The sequence below is a fragment of the Tupaia chinensis genome, unplaced genomic scaffold, assembly GCF_000334495.1.
Source record: "Tupaia chinensis unplaced genomic scaffold, TupChi_1.0 Scaffold000042_2, whole genome shotgun sequence".
Lineage (NCBI taxonomy): Eukaryota > Metazoa > Chordata > Mammalia > Scandentia > Tupaiidae > Tupaia > Tupaia belangeri.
The window spans coordinates 217,924-231,280 of record NW_006159498.1 but is presented as its reverse complement, the minus strand read 5'-3'; the positions used below and the strand labels follow the sequence as shown (position 1 = coordinate 231,280).

Genomic DNA, 13,357 nt, shown 5'->3' with positions numbered 1-13,357 from the left:
GCCCGCCCTTAACAGGAAAACCCCTCCAAAAAAAAAAAAAAAAAAAAAGTTAAAAGTAAGAGAGATGAACACATTCCCTGATGGGCAAAAGCTGAGGGAGCTAGTTACTGATACACCTGCCCGGCTAGAAACACTCAAGGAGTCCTGCAGGATGGCATCAAAAGACAACAGACAGCGACTGGACTCTGTGTTAATAATGATCTTGGGGCCAGCAGGTGGCATGGTGGGTACAACACTGGATTCCTACCTGGCTAACCATGGTTTGAGTCTGGGACCTGATGGCTTGCTATTTCACTTTCCCTCTCTGGCAAATTGAAAATAATATAATTAAGTAATTAAAAAGTATATATATATCTCAGTAAAGAGCTTTCATGGTGAGCAGCTCACAAAGGAGAAAGTACTTTTTTTTTTTTTTTGGAGAGATTTTCGCTACAGGGTGCGTGCGCTTGCAAGAAAGACAGAGAGAGACAGAGAGACAGAAAACGAGAAATCACCCCCCAGGGGGGATGGTCACGCCGAAATCCCTTCTCCTCCATTCTCCTCTCAGGATCTTGGGCACGCATGCACACGCGCCCGGCGTGAGTTTAAGCCACCAGGTCCAGGACTCAAACCACAGTTGAATAAATGGGAGTCCAGCAACATAGCCATTATGCCAATTGCTGGTCCCAAGAGAATGTACTTTAACATGTTAAAATGACTCCAAAGATGGGGCCAGCAGGTGGCATGGTGGTTAAGGCACTGGACACTCCCACATGGCCAACCATGGTTTGAGTCCTGTACCTGGTGGCTTGCTTTCTCACCTTCACTCTCTCTCTGGTCAAATTAAATTCATGAATAAATAAAAATTAAATAAATAATCCTTTAAAAAAAATCACTCGGAAGAATTATAATTAAAGATACAAACTTTAGGAGCCAGCGGGTGGCATGGTGATTAAGTTGCTGGACTCCCACATGGCCGACCACACTTCCAGTTCCACACCTGGTGGCTTGCTTTCTCTTTCTCTGTATCTATCTCTCTCTGGTGAGTGCACATGCCCTGTAGCAAATTTTAAAAAAGATAATAAAATTCTTTAAAAAATACAAATATCTGATAATACTTCAAGAAAACAGACCTTAATTATTTGAATTTTATGTTAAAACACTTTTAAGTTCTTGAGAAATGAAAACCCATGTGATAAATTACTGCCTCTATAGGAACTGTAAAAATGATAAGTTTGCAGAATTCTTTTTTTCTAAATGAGAAAAAAAGCAGTAAAATTTGTTTTAAGAAAAAAAAAAAAAGTGAACCAGCAGAGATAGCCAAGTGCCCTGAACACAGAGGCGTCGGCCAGGCCATCTAGGTCAGGTGGGAGGCAGGACAGTAAGCCTCCCACTGGGACGAAGTGGGCACCTAGGCTGAAGTGAGGAGGGCGAGGGCCTGAGACAGCCCCGACTCACGTGATGCCGATTTCCTTCAGGTCGCTCTCGGTGAGGGTCAGGAAAATGCGGAGGTCTACATCCTGCTCCTCGAACACTCGCAGGTACTTGAGACACCCAATCTGCTCCAGCAGCGTAGCAAGGTCCTACGGGGGGAGAAGACAGGAGAGTACAAAAGCCTTGGGGCCAAGGGGAAGCAGGGGCTCTGCAGGTCGTGTGGCTCCTTGCTCAACACTGTTCCTGCAGTCCCTCGCACGCTGAGTGCCACTCACTCCCACGCTCGACACCGGACGGCCTGTCTGGGCGGAGCCCACGCTGCCTCGCCCGTCTAGATGCCCTCATGCAGAGCAGGGAGCTGAGTCCACGCTGGGGGCATTCCAAGACCTGCCTCTCCTTGTCCCGTCTCGTGTCAGTGGAAATGAGTCCTTGTCCCCACAAATGCTCAGTTTTCTCACGGTGTTCACGAAGCTGCTGGTCTTATGGGGAACCCTCTCTGTGACGGGTCAGTTCTTGTTCGTGGTTCTTTGTCCGACATTCTGATTGTGATGTGTCTGAGTGCAGTTCTGAGTTTATCCCACCCAGAGTTACTGAGCTCCCTTGGCTGTTTCGATCCATTTAGGACGGTGACCCCTCCCTTAAACATTCCCTGAGTGTCAGAGCGCGTCTGTCTCGGGCGAGCAGCTTTATAGTCACCTCGAGCAAAACCGCCACCGTTCTAGCCTCGGGCTGGGAGGGGCCCACCACGAATACACAACAAAAGCCTCACGGGCCACAGAGCACACCACCACCGTTCTGAGTGCAGCTGCCAGTGTCATGGATGGTCTTACCGGAGGCCCGGAGTAAGGGGACCTCTCAATGTGGGGGGGAGATCCGGGGGAACAGGCTGCCCCGGGAGCCTCAGTGCTGGGAGGCCACTGGCTGTCACTGTTGCTGGAACGGGTCTTGGTCTTCACATAGCTTTTAGTTTGTTTGCGAACTGAGCTTTTACGCACATGATCCGAATCCTGCAGTGAGGGGGGAGTCAGGAACAACACCGAAGGGCTGGTGGGCAGTCACACCCACACTGCTCTCCACTCGCAGGGTGAATGAGCTTGAAACCCGTCCTGCACCCCCCACCCACCACACAGGTGCTCCCGGGGAAGCGCCCTGCACACCTGTTAGAGACTTGCTTGTCCCAGGTTAGCTGCCAGGATGCCCCCACACCAAGGAAGGGAAGGAAGAAGGGAAGTCCTCACCTCATTGCTCTCCAGAGAGGCTTCGCTGCTGAGTCCCTGGGCCCTGGCCAGGCCCTCCCTGCTGCTGCTCCAGACGGCCCCAGGCTGGGTGCAGGACGCATGCTCCTCTGACGCAGAACACAGGACGCTAACTACAGCTCCCGTTCTGGAGACTGGGGGGCTCCCCGAGCCTGCACCCACTGCTCAGCCACACGCCAACGCCACGTCCTCTCCTGTGTGGCGCTGCCCACCTGCCCAGCCACCCCCTCTACCGACAGGCAGGGCTCTTGTCTGTGTTCCCTGGTGAACCTTAAGCACCTGGAACGGCTGCTTGATGGTGGATGCATGTCCCTAGGACACATCCCGCAGGAAGGCTGTCAGGAAACCCCGTCTGTTTGGAAAGGCTCCCCCTAACCTTCATGGGGGCAGAGGACCAGGAGCCTCTCCTCTGCTCCACGCCAGATTCGCTGGTTCACGGGGCTCCTGCGACTCCCGTTTCTCCACCCCCAGCTGGACAGGAGGGCGGGCACACGGGAGCCCAGGATCGACCAGGCCCGGGGGGGCAGGCAGTGGCGTACCTCGACTGCTGCTGCTGCTGCTCTCCACATCCCGGTCGTTGATGGGCGAGGTGACGTCCCGGTGGCAGAGGCCCCCCCCTTCCAGGGGGTTCTCATCACTGCTGCTGAAGGTGACGTAGCCCCGGGGAGGTACCTGCTCTGTGTACAGAACGGGGCACGTGACCTACATGAACAAAAAACGAACACATTCCTCCTTCCAAACGCCACCACCTCTGCAGAGGGCTCTGGACAAGACAAGACCAGGATCAAGCGGGCAGGAAGGAAGCTCCCTGGCTGGCATGTCATCTGTTACCACAGTAACCTGGCCTTGCTGTTCTTTGCAGGTGACAGAGAAGCTCCAAGGGGTTCAGAGACCAGGTCATGTCTCATGACAAGGGCTGGGGGAGCCAGGACTGCAGAGGGACGAGCCCGGGCCCCCACTGCACCTGGCTGTCTCTTTTCCGATCGGGAGTAGCAGGAACGGCATGCTGCACTTACAGGGCTCTGAGCCGAAGACAGATGGCACCCCAGGGTATCTTTAGCTAAGCCCCCACACACACACGGACACACACATACGCCTGCCCACACACACAGCGCATGACAAATCTCTTTGTCCCTGAGACTGTTCTTACACTTGCTCTTTAGTATTTTATTACTGTTATTTTAATTTGTTATAAGGCACTTATGCTCACCAGAGATAATCACAGAGAGAGGGAGAGAGAGAAAGAGCAAGAGAAGGAAAATGAGAAAGCAAGCCATCAGGCCCAGGACTTGAACCACGGTCAGCCATGTGGGAGTCCAGTGCCTCAATCACCACACAGCTGGCCAGCCCCCATCCCTGAGACTTCAGCACCGGCATTTAGAGGGAGTCCTTCCCACTTCCACACAGGAAGGAAAAAGGCCCGGGCTAGGAGTGGGCAGCAGTGAGGCAGGCCCCCACACCCCGGGCGCCACTCACCCACACAGGCAAGCCAAGGCAGAGCATAAGCCTGCGGACGCTGTGGCTCCGGTTCCGCCCCTCCCCTGCCCGGCCCCACCCCACTCCAAAGCCAGCCTGTCTCTGCCCAAGACCAGCTGGCGGCCACGGGGCTTTCTTAGTTAACAGGTTTTTTTCTTTGTTCTTTTTTTAAAGAATTGTATTTTAGGGGACCAGCAGGTGGTGTGGTGGTAGAAATACTGGACACTCCCACACAGCAGACCATGGCTGGAGTCCCGGACCTGGCAGCTTGCTTTCTTACATTCCCTCGCTCACTCTCTCTCTCTCTGTCTCTCTCTGGTCAAATTAAAATAAGTGAATGAATGAACAAAACTAAATAGTTATTTTTTTAAATTATTTTTAAATCAAATTAATTTATTTATTTGACCAGAGAGAGACAGAGAGAAAGAGAAAGTGAGAAAGCAAGCCACCAGGTCTGGGACTCGAACTGTGGTTGGCCATGTGAGAGTCCAGCACCCTTAACCACCATGCCACCTGCCATCCCCATTAATGGAGATTTTTTTTTTACAGTCAGAGCAAGCTATTGATTATTCAAAGTTTTAAAAATGATCAGCATGGAGAATATATTCACGTATAGAAAATGTAAATTTCATAGGCAGGTGTAATTGGAGAGAATAAAAACAGCCCCTGAAGTGCCACAGCTGAGATCTATGCCGAGAGTGGCACACGAGGGCCACACACACTGGAACCTGGAATCACGAGTCTGCGTGTGCACTCGGCAGTCAGCCCCGCGGTGCCAAGGCCATGTGGGGGGGCGCCGGTTTCACGTCTGTGGCCTCCCCGCACACGGGACCTGCACCTGCTGCGATCCCAGCTGTCAGGGTGGGTGGTGGGTGGTCATGGGAGAAATGAGCACTAACGCATTGGCTGCACAGCTCCACAGATGGAAGTCACCACGCCGCCCCCAGGGACAAGCCCCCTTGCTCCCGCTCCCACCAGACCTCAGGCAGGGTAGCACCACAGATGCCTCGGAAGGAACAGATTGCCACTTGGAAGGACAGCAGTGGGCTCTGTGCAGCCCTGAACCCACAGCTAGGCAGCGGGAGAAAGGCCCGCCAGCTCCCCTCCCAGGACAACAGGGGAAGGGCCTCTGTAGTCCCAGCTGGGTGCCAGGGCTCCTAAAGACAAGAGTTTGAGCATCTCAGGACTTCTGGGTCTCAGAGGAAGTCGAGCTACTCCTGCGGCCTTGACTGAAATGATCTGCTCTGACTGGGAAGAGCTCTCCCAAGCCCAAGCTTCCGAGGGAGGCTTGCTCCTGAGGGCCAGCAGCACGGCCTGGCCATGGTGGTGACAGCCGTGGAAGGAAAACGCAGTCTTGCCCCAGTTTGATCACTAGGTAAGGGCAGAGCAAGAAGGCATGCACCGAACCCAGTTCTGCCCCAGCACACCCCACGGGCAAAGCCGTCCACACCCAGGGCTGACGACTGGGGAGTAACCTCGGGTCCAGAACTCGGAGCCCAGGACCGCAGCCCGCCAGCTGTGCCACCTCAGGAGGGTGTGAGCACGAAGCCCCTGCCTGAACAGAGAGCAGGCGGCACCTTCCCTTGGCCTCTGCCCTGAGGCCCACCCAACTCTACCCAGGTGGTGGGGGGCCCGGGGGAGCACATGTTCCCTGCACTCGGTGCCCCACCCACGTGATGCAGGAGGGCCAAGCTCCGCTAGTGTCTGCTGCAGGGGAGAACACGTGCTTCCTGGTGGGAACGATGGAGAGGGCAAGCAGGAGCTGGACGAACGAGCCAGCACCTGCTGTCCCCCTCCTGACTGTAAGAGGCCGCCCACCCTCCCAGTGAGGCCCGGGGCCGGGGCCCACGTCCCAGGAGCCCAGGGTTTTTCCTCTTTAAGACAGGGTCTGGGGCTGTGGCAGCACGAAGCCCCCAGGAAGCGTGCAGGCTCACCGTGGCCAGGCTGTGCGGCCTTGCCTCCCAGGCCGATGGCTGTGATCCTGGCCAGGGCTTGCGGCCCCTCGTGGATGCTCAAGCCCTTCTTCCGACAGGGCCTCTGTCTCTGAGGAACAGGGCAGGATTCATCCGAAGAGCTTAGGTCTTCGTATTTTTCTGCGGGTCAAAGACCAAAATCAACACAACCTGTTCCGTAACAGACTGATTTACCTACCAGCACAGCGGAGGGGTGAGAGAACCACAGCTGGTTTTCTTTCTCTCTCCTTTTTTTAAAAAAATTATTTATTTATTTAATTGCATTTATTATTATTTTTCAACTTGACCAGACAGAGGCAGAAAGAGAAAGGGAGAAAGCATGCCACTAGGTCCGGGACATGAATCACAGTCAGGAATCCAGCGCCTTCAATGACCACACCACCTGGTGTGTCTGCCAGAATGTCTCCTAGGAGAGACGCTGTGAAGGAATCGTGCACTGTTCAGTGGGCCTCAGGGAACCGACAGTAATGAGGGCAGAGGTGAATACTCACTCCTCTCTGGGTTTCCAAAATTTGCCACAATAAACCTGTTCTGTTTATAATCAGAAATAAATTTTGTCCTAAATTAAAAGGATAAGTAAAATTTGGAGCCAGCAGGTGGTATGGGGGTTAAGGCTCTGGATTCCACATGGCTGACTGAGCAGTTGAGTCCCTAACCTGACAACTTGAAAAACCCTCCTGATGTGTGTGCATTTGTGCTCCAAATCCTGGGAGGAGAATGGAGGAGAAGGGGCTGCAGTTTAGCCATCTCCCCAGGGACTAAATTTTTTTTTTGGAGAGGTTTTTGCTATAGGGTGTGTGCGTTCGCCAGAGAGAGAGAGACAGAGAGACAGAAAGTGAGAAATCACACCCCAGGGGGAATGGCCATGCTGCAATCCCTTCTCCTCCATTCTCCTCTTGGGATCTTGGGCACGCATGCTCACGCGCCCGGCATGAGTTTTAAGCCACCGGGTCTGGGATGCGAACCGCAGTCGACTACATGGGAGTCCAGCAACATAGCCATTATGCTAACTGCTGGTTCCCCCTTCCCCAAGGACTATTTTGAGGCCTGGATCCAGCGGCTTAAAACTCATGCCAGGCACATGTGTATGCGTGCCCCAAATCCCAAGAGAATGAAGAAGGGATTGCGACAAGACTATCCCCTTAGAGGGTGATTTCTCACTTTCTGTCTCTCTATGTCTCTTTGGCAAACACACGCACCCTATAGCAAAAAAATCTCTCTAAAAGTAAGTAAATAAATAAAATGGTACTAGGACAATTGTCTGACCATGTGGAAAGAGAGAAAATTGGATCCATACCTCACACCGTATGACAGAATAAAGTGTAAGTAGATCAGGGATCTAAACGTAGAAAATGAAACCATATAAGTACTAGAAAAAACATGGGTGCAAGACTACCAGATAGCGTAATGGCTACATCCCTGGACTCCCATGTGGTTGACCGTGGTTCGAGTCCCAGACCCAGTGGCTTAAACTCACACTGGGCATGTGTGCGTGTGTGCCCAAGATCCTGAGAGGAGAATGGAGGAGAAGAGACTGTGGTGTGGCCATCCCCCTGGGGGGTGATTTCTCGCTTTCTGTCTCTGTCTCTTTCTGGCGAGCGCACGCGCCCTATAGCAAAATCCTCTCCAAAAAAAAGAAAAGAACACATGGATGATTCTTACACAACTGAGGCCTAGGGAAGGATTTTCTGACTCAAAATCCAGAGGTAGTGAAGGTGCATAAATGTGACCACCTACCGTGGTACAAATGGCAACAAACAACTCAGCGGACCCTTCTGAGAGGCCTCCCTCCTACCCAGCTCCGCCCCTACTGCTTTTGTGTACCTCCCTCCTGTCACCGCGTCTCTCCCCAGCGAAGCTGAGGGCCCTCGACCCTGACGACACAGTGGAGTTCGCAGGCAGAGGCAGAGAAAGTCTCCCGGCAGATGCCAGAGCCACCTCTCAGATGAGCAGGAGGTAGCCAGGGCTAAGCGTTCCTCCCCATCTTTCTTTCTGGGATGTCCCAGCGCTCAGTGCAACCCACAGCTCATCAGTCACAGGTGACAGGTGCAGGTACCTGGGCTCCGGTAGAGGCCCTTGGGCAGCGAGGGCGAGTGAGTGTCCATCAGGGCCACGATCTTCATGTGTCCGTACTGCCTGGCCAGCATCCGAGCTGTGGCTCCACTGTGGTCCCTCATGTCCACTTTGACGCCCTGTGGATGTCCATATCAGAAGAATTAGCAATTTCCCTCTAGGGCACTCACACTGCCTGGGCTGCTGGCCCAGGGTGAGCTCGGGCGGGCGCTCATGGGGAAGGAGCATGGCATCCAAGTGACAGAGGGACGTAGGCTCGCCTGGCTCATGGCTACCAGTTTTGCTCTCTTCTAAGGGCAAGGCTAAGGGGGTGGGTGCTGGGAGGGGCTTCACGCCACGTCCCAAGAGCTGCGTGCAGCTGCAGCCACACTTGGCCTTCCAAGTGCTGACCACCAGGTCCACGGTCTCCCTTGCAGACATGGAGTGGACAAGGGCTTAGTGTCAGGGGCCGGGGGCTGGTGGCCACTGTGCCCAGACCAGCTTTGCCCTCTGCACCTGGGCTGTGGCCCACTCGCTTCTCTTCGTGGAGAAAACAGCAGACGACGGTTCACTACGTAAACCACAACCAGAATGCGAGCCCAGGCCTCTGAAACAGAATTGAGTCACTTTTATCGAAAGCTCCAAACGTACTCTCAGTCTCTGCACGATTCCACTTCCGTGACACGACCCTGAGGAGACAGCCCTAGATACCCAGAAGGCTCTTGTGTGCAAACGCTTAGCACAACGATGTGCAGTAACGAAAACCCCGAGGCAGGGCCGGAGGGTCCTATCTTACCGCCCTAAAAGCTGACGTTTACTAGTAGTTGGTGTGATCAAGTTTAAAAAGGGTCCTCAGACAAACTACTGCACGCGCTGCTGCCGATGCGGTGCTCTGAGAAACACACCATTGGCAACTTCACCATGCCGACCACGCCCAGCGCACGGCACAGACCCGCACGGCCCACGTGCTCCTCACAGGACCACCGCTGCCCCGCCGTGCGTGGACTGTCACTACGTGACACATGACTGTATATATTCAGTACGACTGCCACAAGACGAGGCAAAGCAAGCAAAGTCCACGGCAGACGATGCTGGCAGGAACATGCCCTGGAAATTTTTTTTTTTTGGAGAGGTTTTTTCTTTTCTTTTTTGGTTTTTTGCTATAGGGCGTGTGCGCTCGCCAGACAGACAGAGAGAGACAGAGAGACAGATAACGAGAAATCACCCCTCAGAGGGGATGGCCACGCTGCAATCCCTTCTTCTCCATTCTCCTCTCGGGATCTTGGGCACGCACGCACACGCAACAGGCGTGAGGTTTAACCACCGGGACCGGGACTCAAACCACGGTCGACTACATGGGAGTCCAGTGACATAGCCATTACGCTAACTGCTGGTCCCAGAAGTATTATTTTTAAGCAATAACGTAATGAGGACTTTTCCCATCTTTCCAGTCTTCTCTATTTTCTTTCTTTTTAGAGAGATTTTTGTTATAGGTTGCGTGTGCTCATTGTAGAGACAGAGAGACAGATAACGAGAAATCACCCCTCAGAGGGGATGGCCACGCTGCAATCCCTTCTTCTCCATTCTCCTCTCGGATATTGGGCACGCACGCACATGCGCCTGGTGTGACTCTTAAGCAACCTGGTCTGGGACTCGAACTGCGGTCAACTATGTGGGAGTCCAGTGATGTAACCATCATGCCATCTGCTGGTCCCAGAAACCTAAATTTCTACCAAGAAGGAACTGACTGAAATAATTTTTTTAAAAGAATTATTCATTTATTGGGAACCAGCAGTTAGCGTAATGGCTATGTCGCTGGACTCCCACGTAGTCGACCGCAGTTCACATCCTGGACCCAGTGGCTTAAAACTCACGCCGGGTGTGTATGTGGGCGTGCCCAAGATCCCGAGAGGAGAATGGAGGAGAAGGAATTTCAGCGTGACCATCCCCCCTGGGGGGTGATATCTTGCTTTCTGTCTCTCTGTCTCTCTCTGTCTGTCTGGCAAGTGCACGTGCCCTATAGCGAAAATCTCTCCAAAAAAAAAAAAAAGAAAGAAAAAGAATTATTCATTTATTCATCCACTTATTTTAATTTGATCAAAGAGAGACACACACAGGGAGAGAGGGAAAATGAGAAAGCAAGCCACCAGGTCCGAGACTTGAACTGTGGTTGGCCATGTGGGAGTCCAGCACCTTAACCACCATGGCACCTGCTGGCCCCCTGACCAAATTCATTATGGCACAGATAATATACAGAATACTGTGCAAAAATGTCTATGGTATATTAAGTGATTTTTTTTTAAGATACAGAACAAGTTCATTGAGAATCCCATTTTTGTTCAAAACAAAAAGCAGTGTGCTCACAGTTACCTAGACACACCTTGACACAGCAGAGGCAGGTCCTAGGTGGCTCCTTATCAAACCGACTGGGCGTCTCGGGGAGCAACAGGCGGTTGAAAAGCAAGGGGCGAGCTCTGCCTGCCTGTCCTGTCTGACTTTCCAGGGATGCGGTAACGTGTGTACCTCCTTGTCCAGTACCTTTCTCATACGTCCCGAGAAATGGTACTTTCAGCACAATCACAGGAGCAGGGGTCCATCTAAATTTCCCACTGTGCCCCAATGTCCAAGTACGCCCAAAGGTGGGCATCGGTACGTTCCGGATGAAAACGGACTGACTACGTGAACTAACAGCAGTTACTTCCGTGTGAAAGAAAACTCTCTTACAGTTACTCCTTCAGTGACAAGACCCCTCACCTGGGACGACTGTAAGCTCACAGACAGGGCCACTCACGTGATTCAGAAAGCACTGCACAATGATCTCGTGGCCGGCCACAGCCGCTTCCATCAGAGGCGTAAATCCATACAGCGGCTCCCTGCGGGATGGGCCACGGATTAGTGGAGAAGCCTGCAGGCAGACGCTCCCCTGCGGAAGACACAGCCAGGCCCAAGCACGAGTCATCTGCCTCTAAACATGGCCTCTCCCGCCCCCTCCTACGTAAGGACATGCAGGGCGAGATGAGAGGTTCTAACACTCCAACTTTCCAGCTCTTCTGGGGTCTATCCCAGCACTGACGTTTTGGCCTTGTGACAAATCTGCCCTGCCTTCCCTCTTTCTAGGCTGTTCTCCCTGGCTACCTCCTCAATCTCCACTTGATCAGGCTCAAAATGCAGACACTGACCCAGCCACAGAGGCGCAGGCAGTAAGGTACCACGCACGAAGCTGGAGCCACGTGGGCAGAGCTGCAGCTCAGGTTAGCCTGGGCGCGAGACGCTGGCTGGCGGGGGGACTAGCAGGGGTGTGGTAGGTGTGCCCCACCCCCATGAAGGAGAGAAGAAAACTTCATAACAGAAACCAAAGCAGCCCCTGTCTTCATTCCTCACCTGCTTTCCACTGATCCAGGGCATGTCCTTCCAGGGGACAACCTCCAAGTCCCCTCCCTGACCTGTCCTTCCCACACTGAGCCCCTGGAGCTGGTATCCGGTGCTCATAGAGTGCCAGCTCAGCACTGCCTTGTGCTCCCCAGTCCTCGTCCTGGGGAACCAGCTAGACATGGCTGCCGTCCACTCTGCGGCCGGGCCTCACACCTGAGCCCCTCTGAGGTCGGAGCGGGTCTTAACCACAGGCAGCTGCACCGTTAGCAGCGCTCTCACCCCCTCAGGGCCCGCACAGCCAGGGGCTGTGGACACCAGACGGGCTTGGGCAGCAATCCCACGTCCAGCTTGCTGTGCGCAGCTGCTGCCGGAGCACCGCCTCACCAGACCTACAGGCTCAGCAGGGTAGAGACCGGAATCGGCGCCTAGCTGCCATTCCCACGCCATTCACCACGCCAGCCCCTGGCCCTGGTCAGATACGTGGCTCTGCTAACCACTCTATGACACAGCCACCGCCATCCCGTTTTCAGACAAGGAAAGCAAGACTTAGATCCCCACGTCACCCACGGACGCAGCCAGGCGCACGCTGGCGGGGCCTTTGCACTCGGCGCTCTCCCCTCAAACGCAGGCAGGCTGCCCCTGAATCAGCTGAGCCCCATGGCCCCTGTGGCCACTCGGGTGCGGTAATCACCTCGCGTTGGCATCAGCACCGCTGTCCAGGAGGAACCTGACCATCTGCTGGTGGCCGGCACTGGTGCAGTGGAAGAGGGCCGTCCAGCCGTGGAGGTCCCGCATCTCCAGCTCGGCGCCTTGCTTCAAGAGAACACAGAACGCGTCAGGCTCATGGGTGAGTTAGCATGGCTCGAGCACAGGCCAAGCTGCGGTGGTTCTCTCTCAGGGCACAGAGTGCGGGAGCCCCCAGGCCGCTGGCCTGAGTCCCCGCGTAGCTCACCTGGAGGAGAAAGTAGGCGATGCTCTCGTTGCCGCAGCTGGAGGCCAGCATCAGGGGGGTCTGCCCTTCTGGGGTTGGCACGTTCACGCTCACCCCCGCCTCGAGCAGCAGGTGCACGATGGTGTCGTGTCCAATGTAGGAGGCGTACATCAGCGGGGTCCAGCCACCCCCATTCTTCTTATTCAAATCGAGCTCTCTGCTAAACAAGCACGAGACATACCAGGCATGCCCAGTGCCCTGCACGGGTGTACAAGCAGACGGAAACCTGGGCAGGGCCGGGGCAGGAAGAGCTACTGGTACTCAGCAGGGGCAGGCCAGGGAGGCTGCACAACTTCCCGCAGTCCGGGCAGCCTTCCCGCCAAGCTTCACCTGGCCCAGACGTCAGCAGCCAGGCTGAGAAGCACCTCCCAAGTTCTGACCACCTGCACCCAACGACCCAGCCGGCCAGTCCAGTGCTGGGTGGAGAAGGGTGATGGGAAAGAGGCAGGGGCTTGGACAGCGGGCAAGTCCTGCTGGAGTCATTTCTCTGTCATCACCACACTCTGTAAAGATACTCTTGAAAAATCTTGGGACCAGCAGTTGGCATAATGGCTATGTTGCTGGACTCCCATGTAGCTGACCACAGTTCGAGTCCCGGACCTGGTAACTTAAACTCACGCCGGTCGCGTGTGTATGTGTGCCCAAGATCCCGCAAGGAGAATGGAAAAGGGATTGCAGCATGGCCACCCCTCCTGGGAGGTGATCTCTCACTTTCTGTCTCTCTGTCTCTCTCTTTCTGGTAAGCGCACACTCCCTATTGCAAAAACCTCTCCAAAAAAAAAAAAAAAAAGAGAGAGAGAGAGAGAGAGCGAGACAGAAAACTA

At 54.2% G+C, this 13,357-nt stretch overlaps 1 protein-coding gene across 6 annotated transcripts in view; it reads right to left on the bottom strand.

Moving 5' to 3' along the window:
* Window positions 1–13,357, bottom strand: part of ANKS3 (ankyrin repeat and sterile alpha motif domain containing 3) — a 27,165-nt gene that overhangs the window by 9,877 nt on the left and 3,931 nt on the right. For 2 of the 6 annotated variants that reach the window (XM_014589181.2, XM_006140727.3), the window contains exons 3-11: window positions 12,495–12,693; window positions 12,234–12,355; window positions 10,962–11,043; window positions 8,175–8,310; window positions 6,080–6,238; window positions 3,209–3,346; window positions 2,652–2,758; window positions 2,244–2,420; window positions 1,438–1,562 (exon numbers count right to left, since the gene is read on the bottom strand). In XM_014589181.2, the coding sequence (XP_014444667.1) occupies window positions 1,438–1,562; window positions 2,244–2,420; window positions 2,652–2,758; window positions 3,209–3,346; window positions 6,080–6,238; window positions 8,175–8,310; window positions 10,962–11,043; window positions 12,234–12,355; window positions 12,495–12,693 (1,245 nt within the window). Of the gene's footprint in view, window positions 1–1,437; window positions 1,563–2,243; window positions 2,421–2,651; window positions 2,759–3,208; window positions 3,347–6,079; window positions 6,239–8,174; window positions 8,311–10,961; window positions 11,094–12,233; window positions 12,356–12,494; window positions 12,694–13,357 lie in introns of those variants that run through there. The other 4 variants (XM_014589186.2, XM_027773104.1, XM_027773105.1 and 1 more) reach the window with 4 other exon arrangements.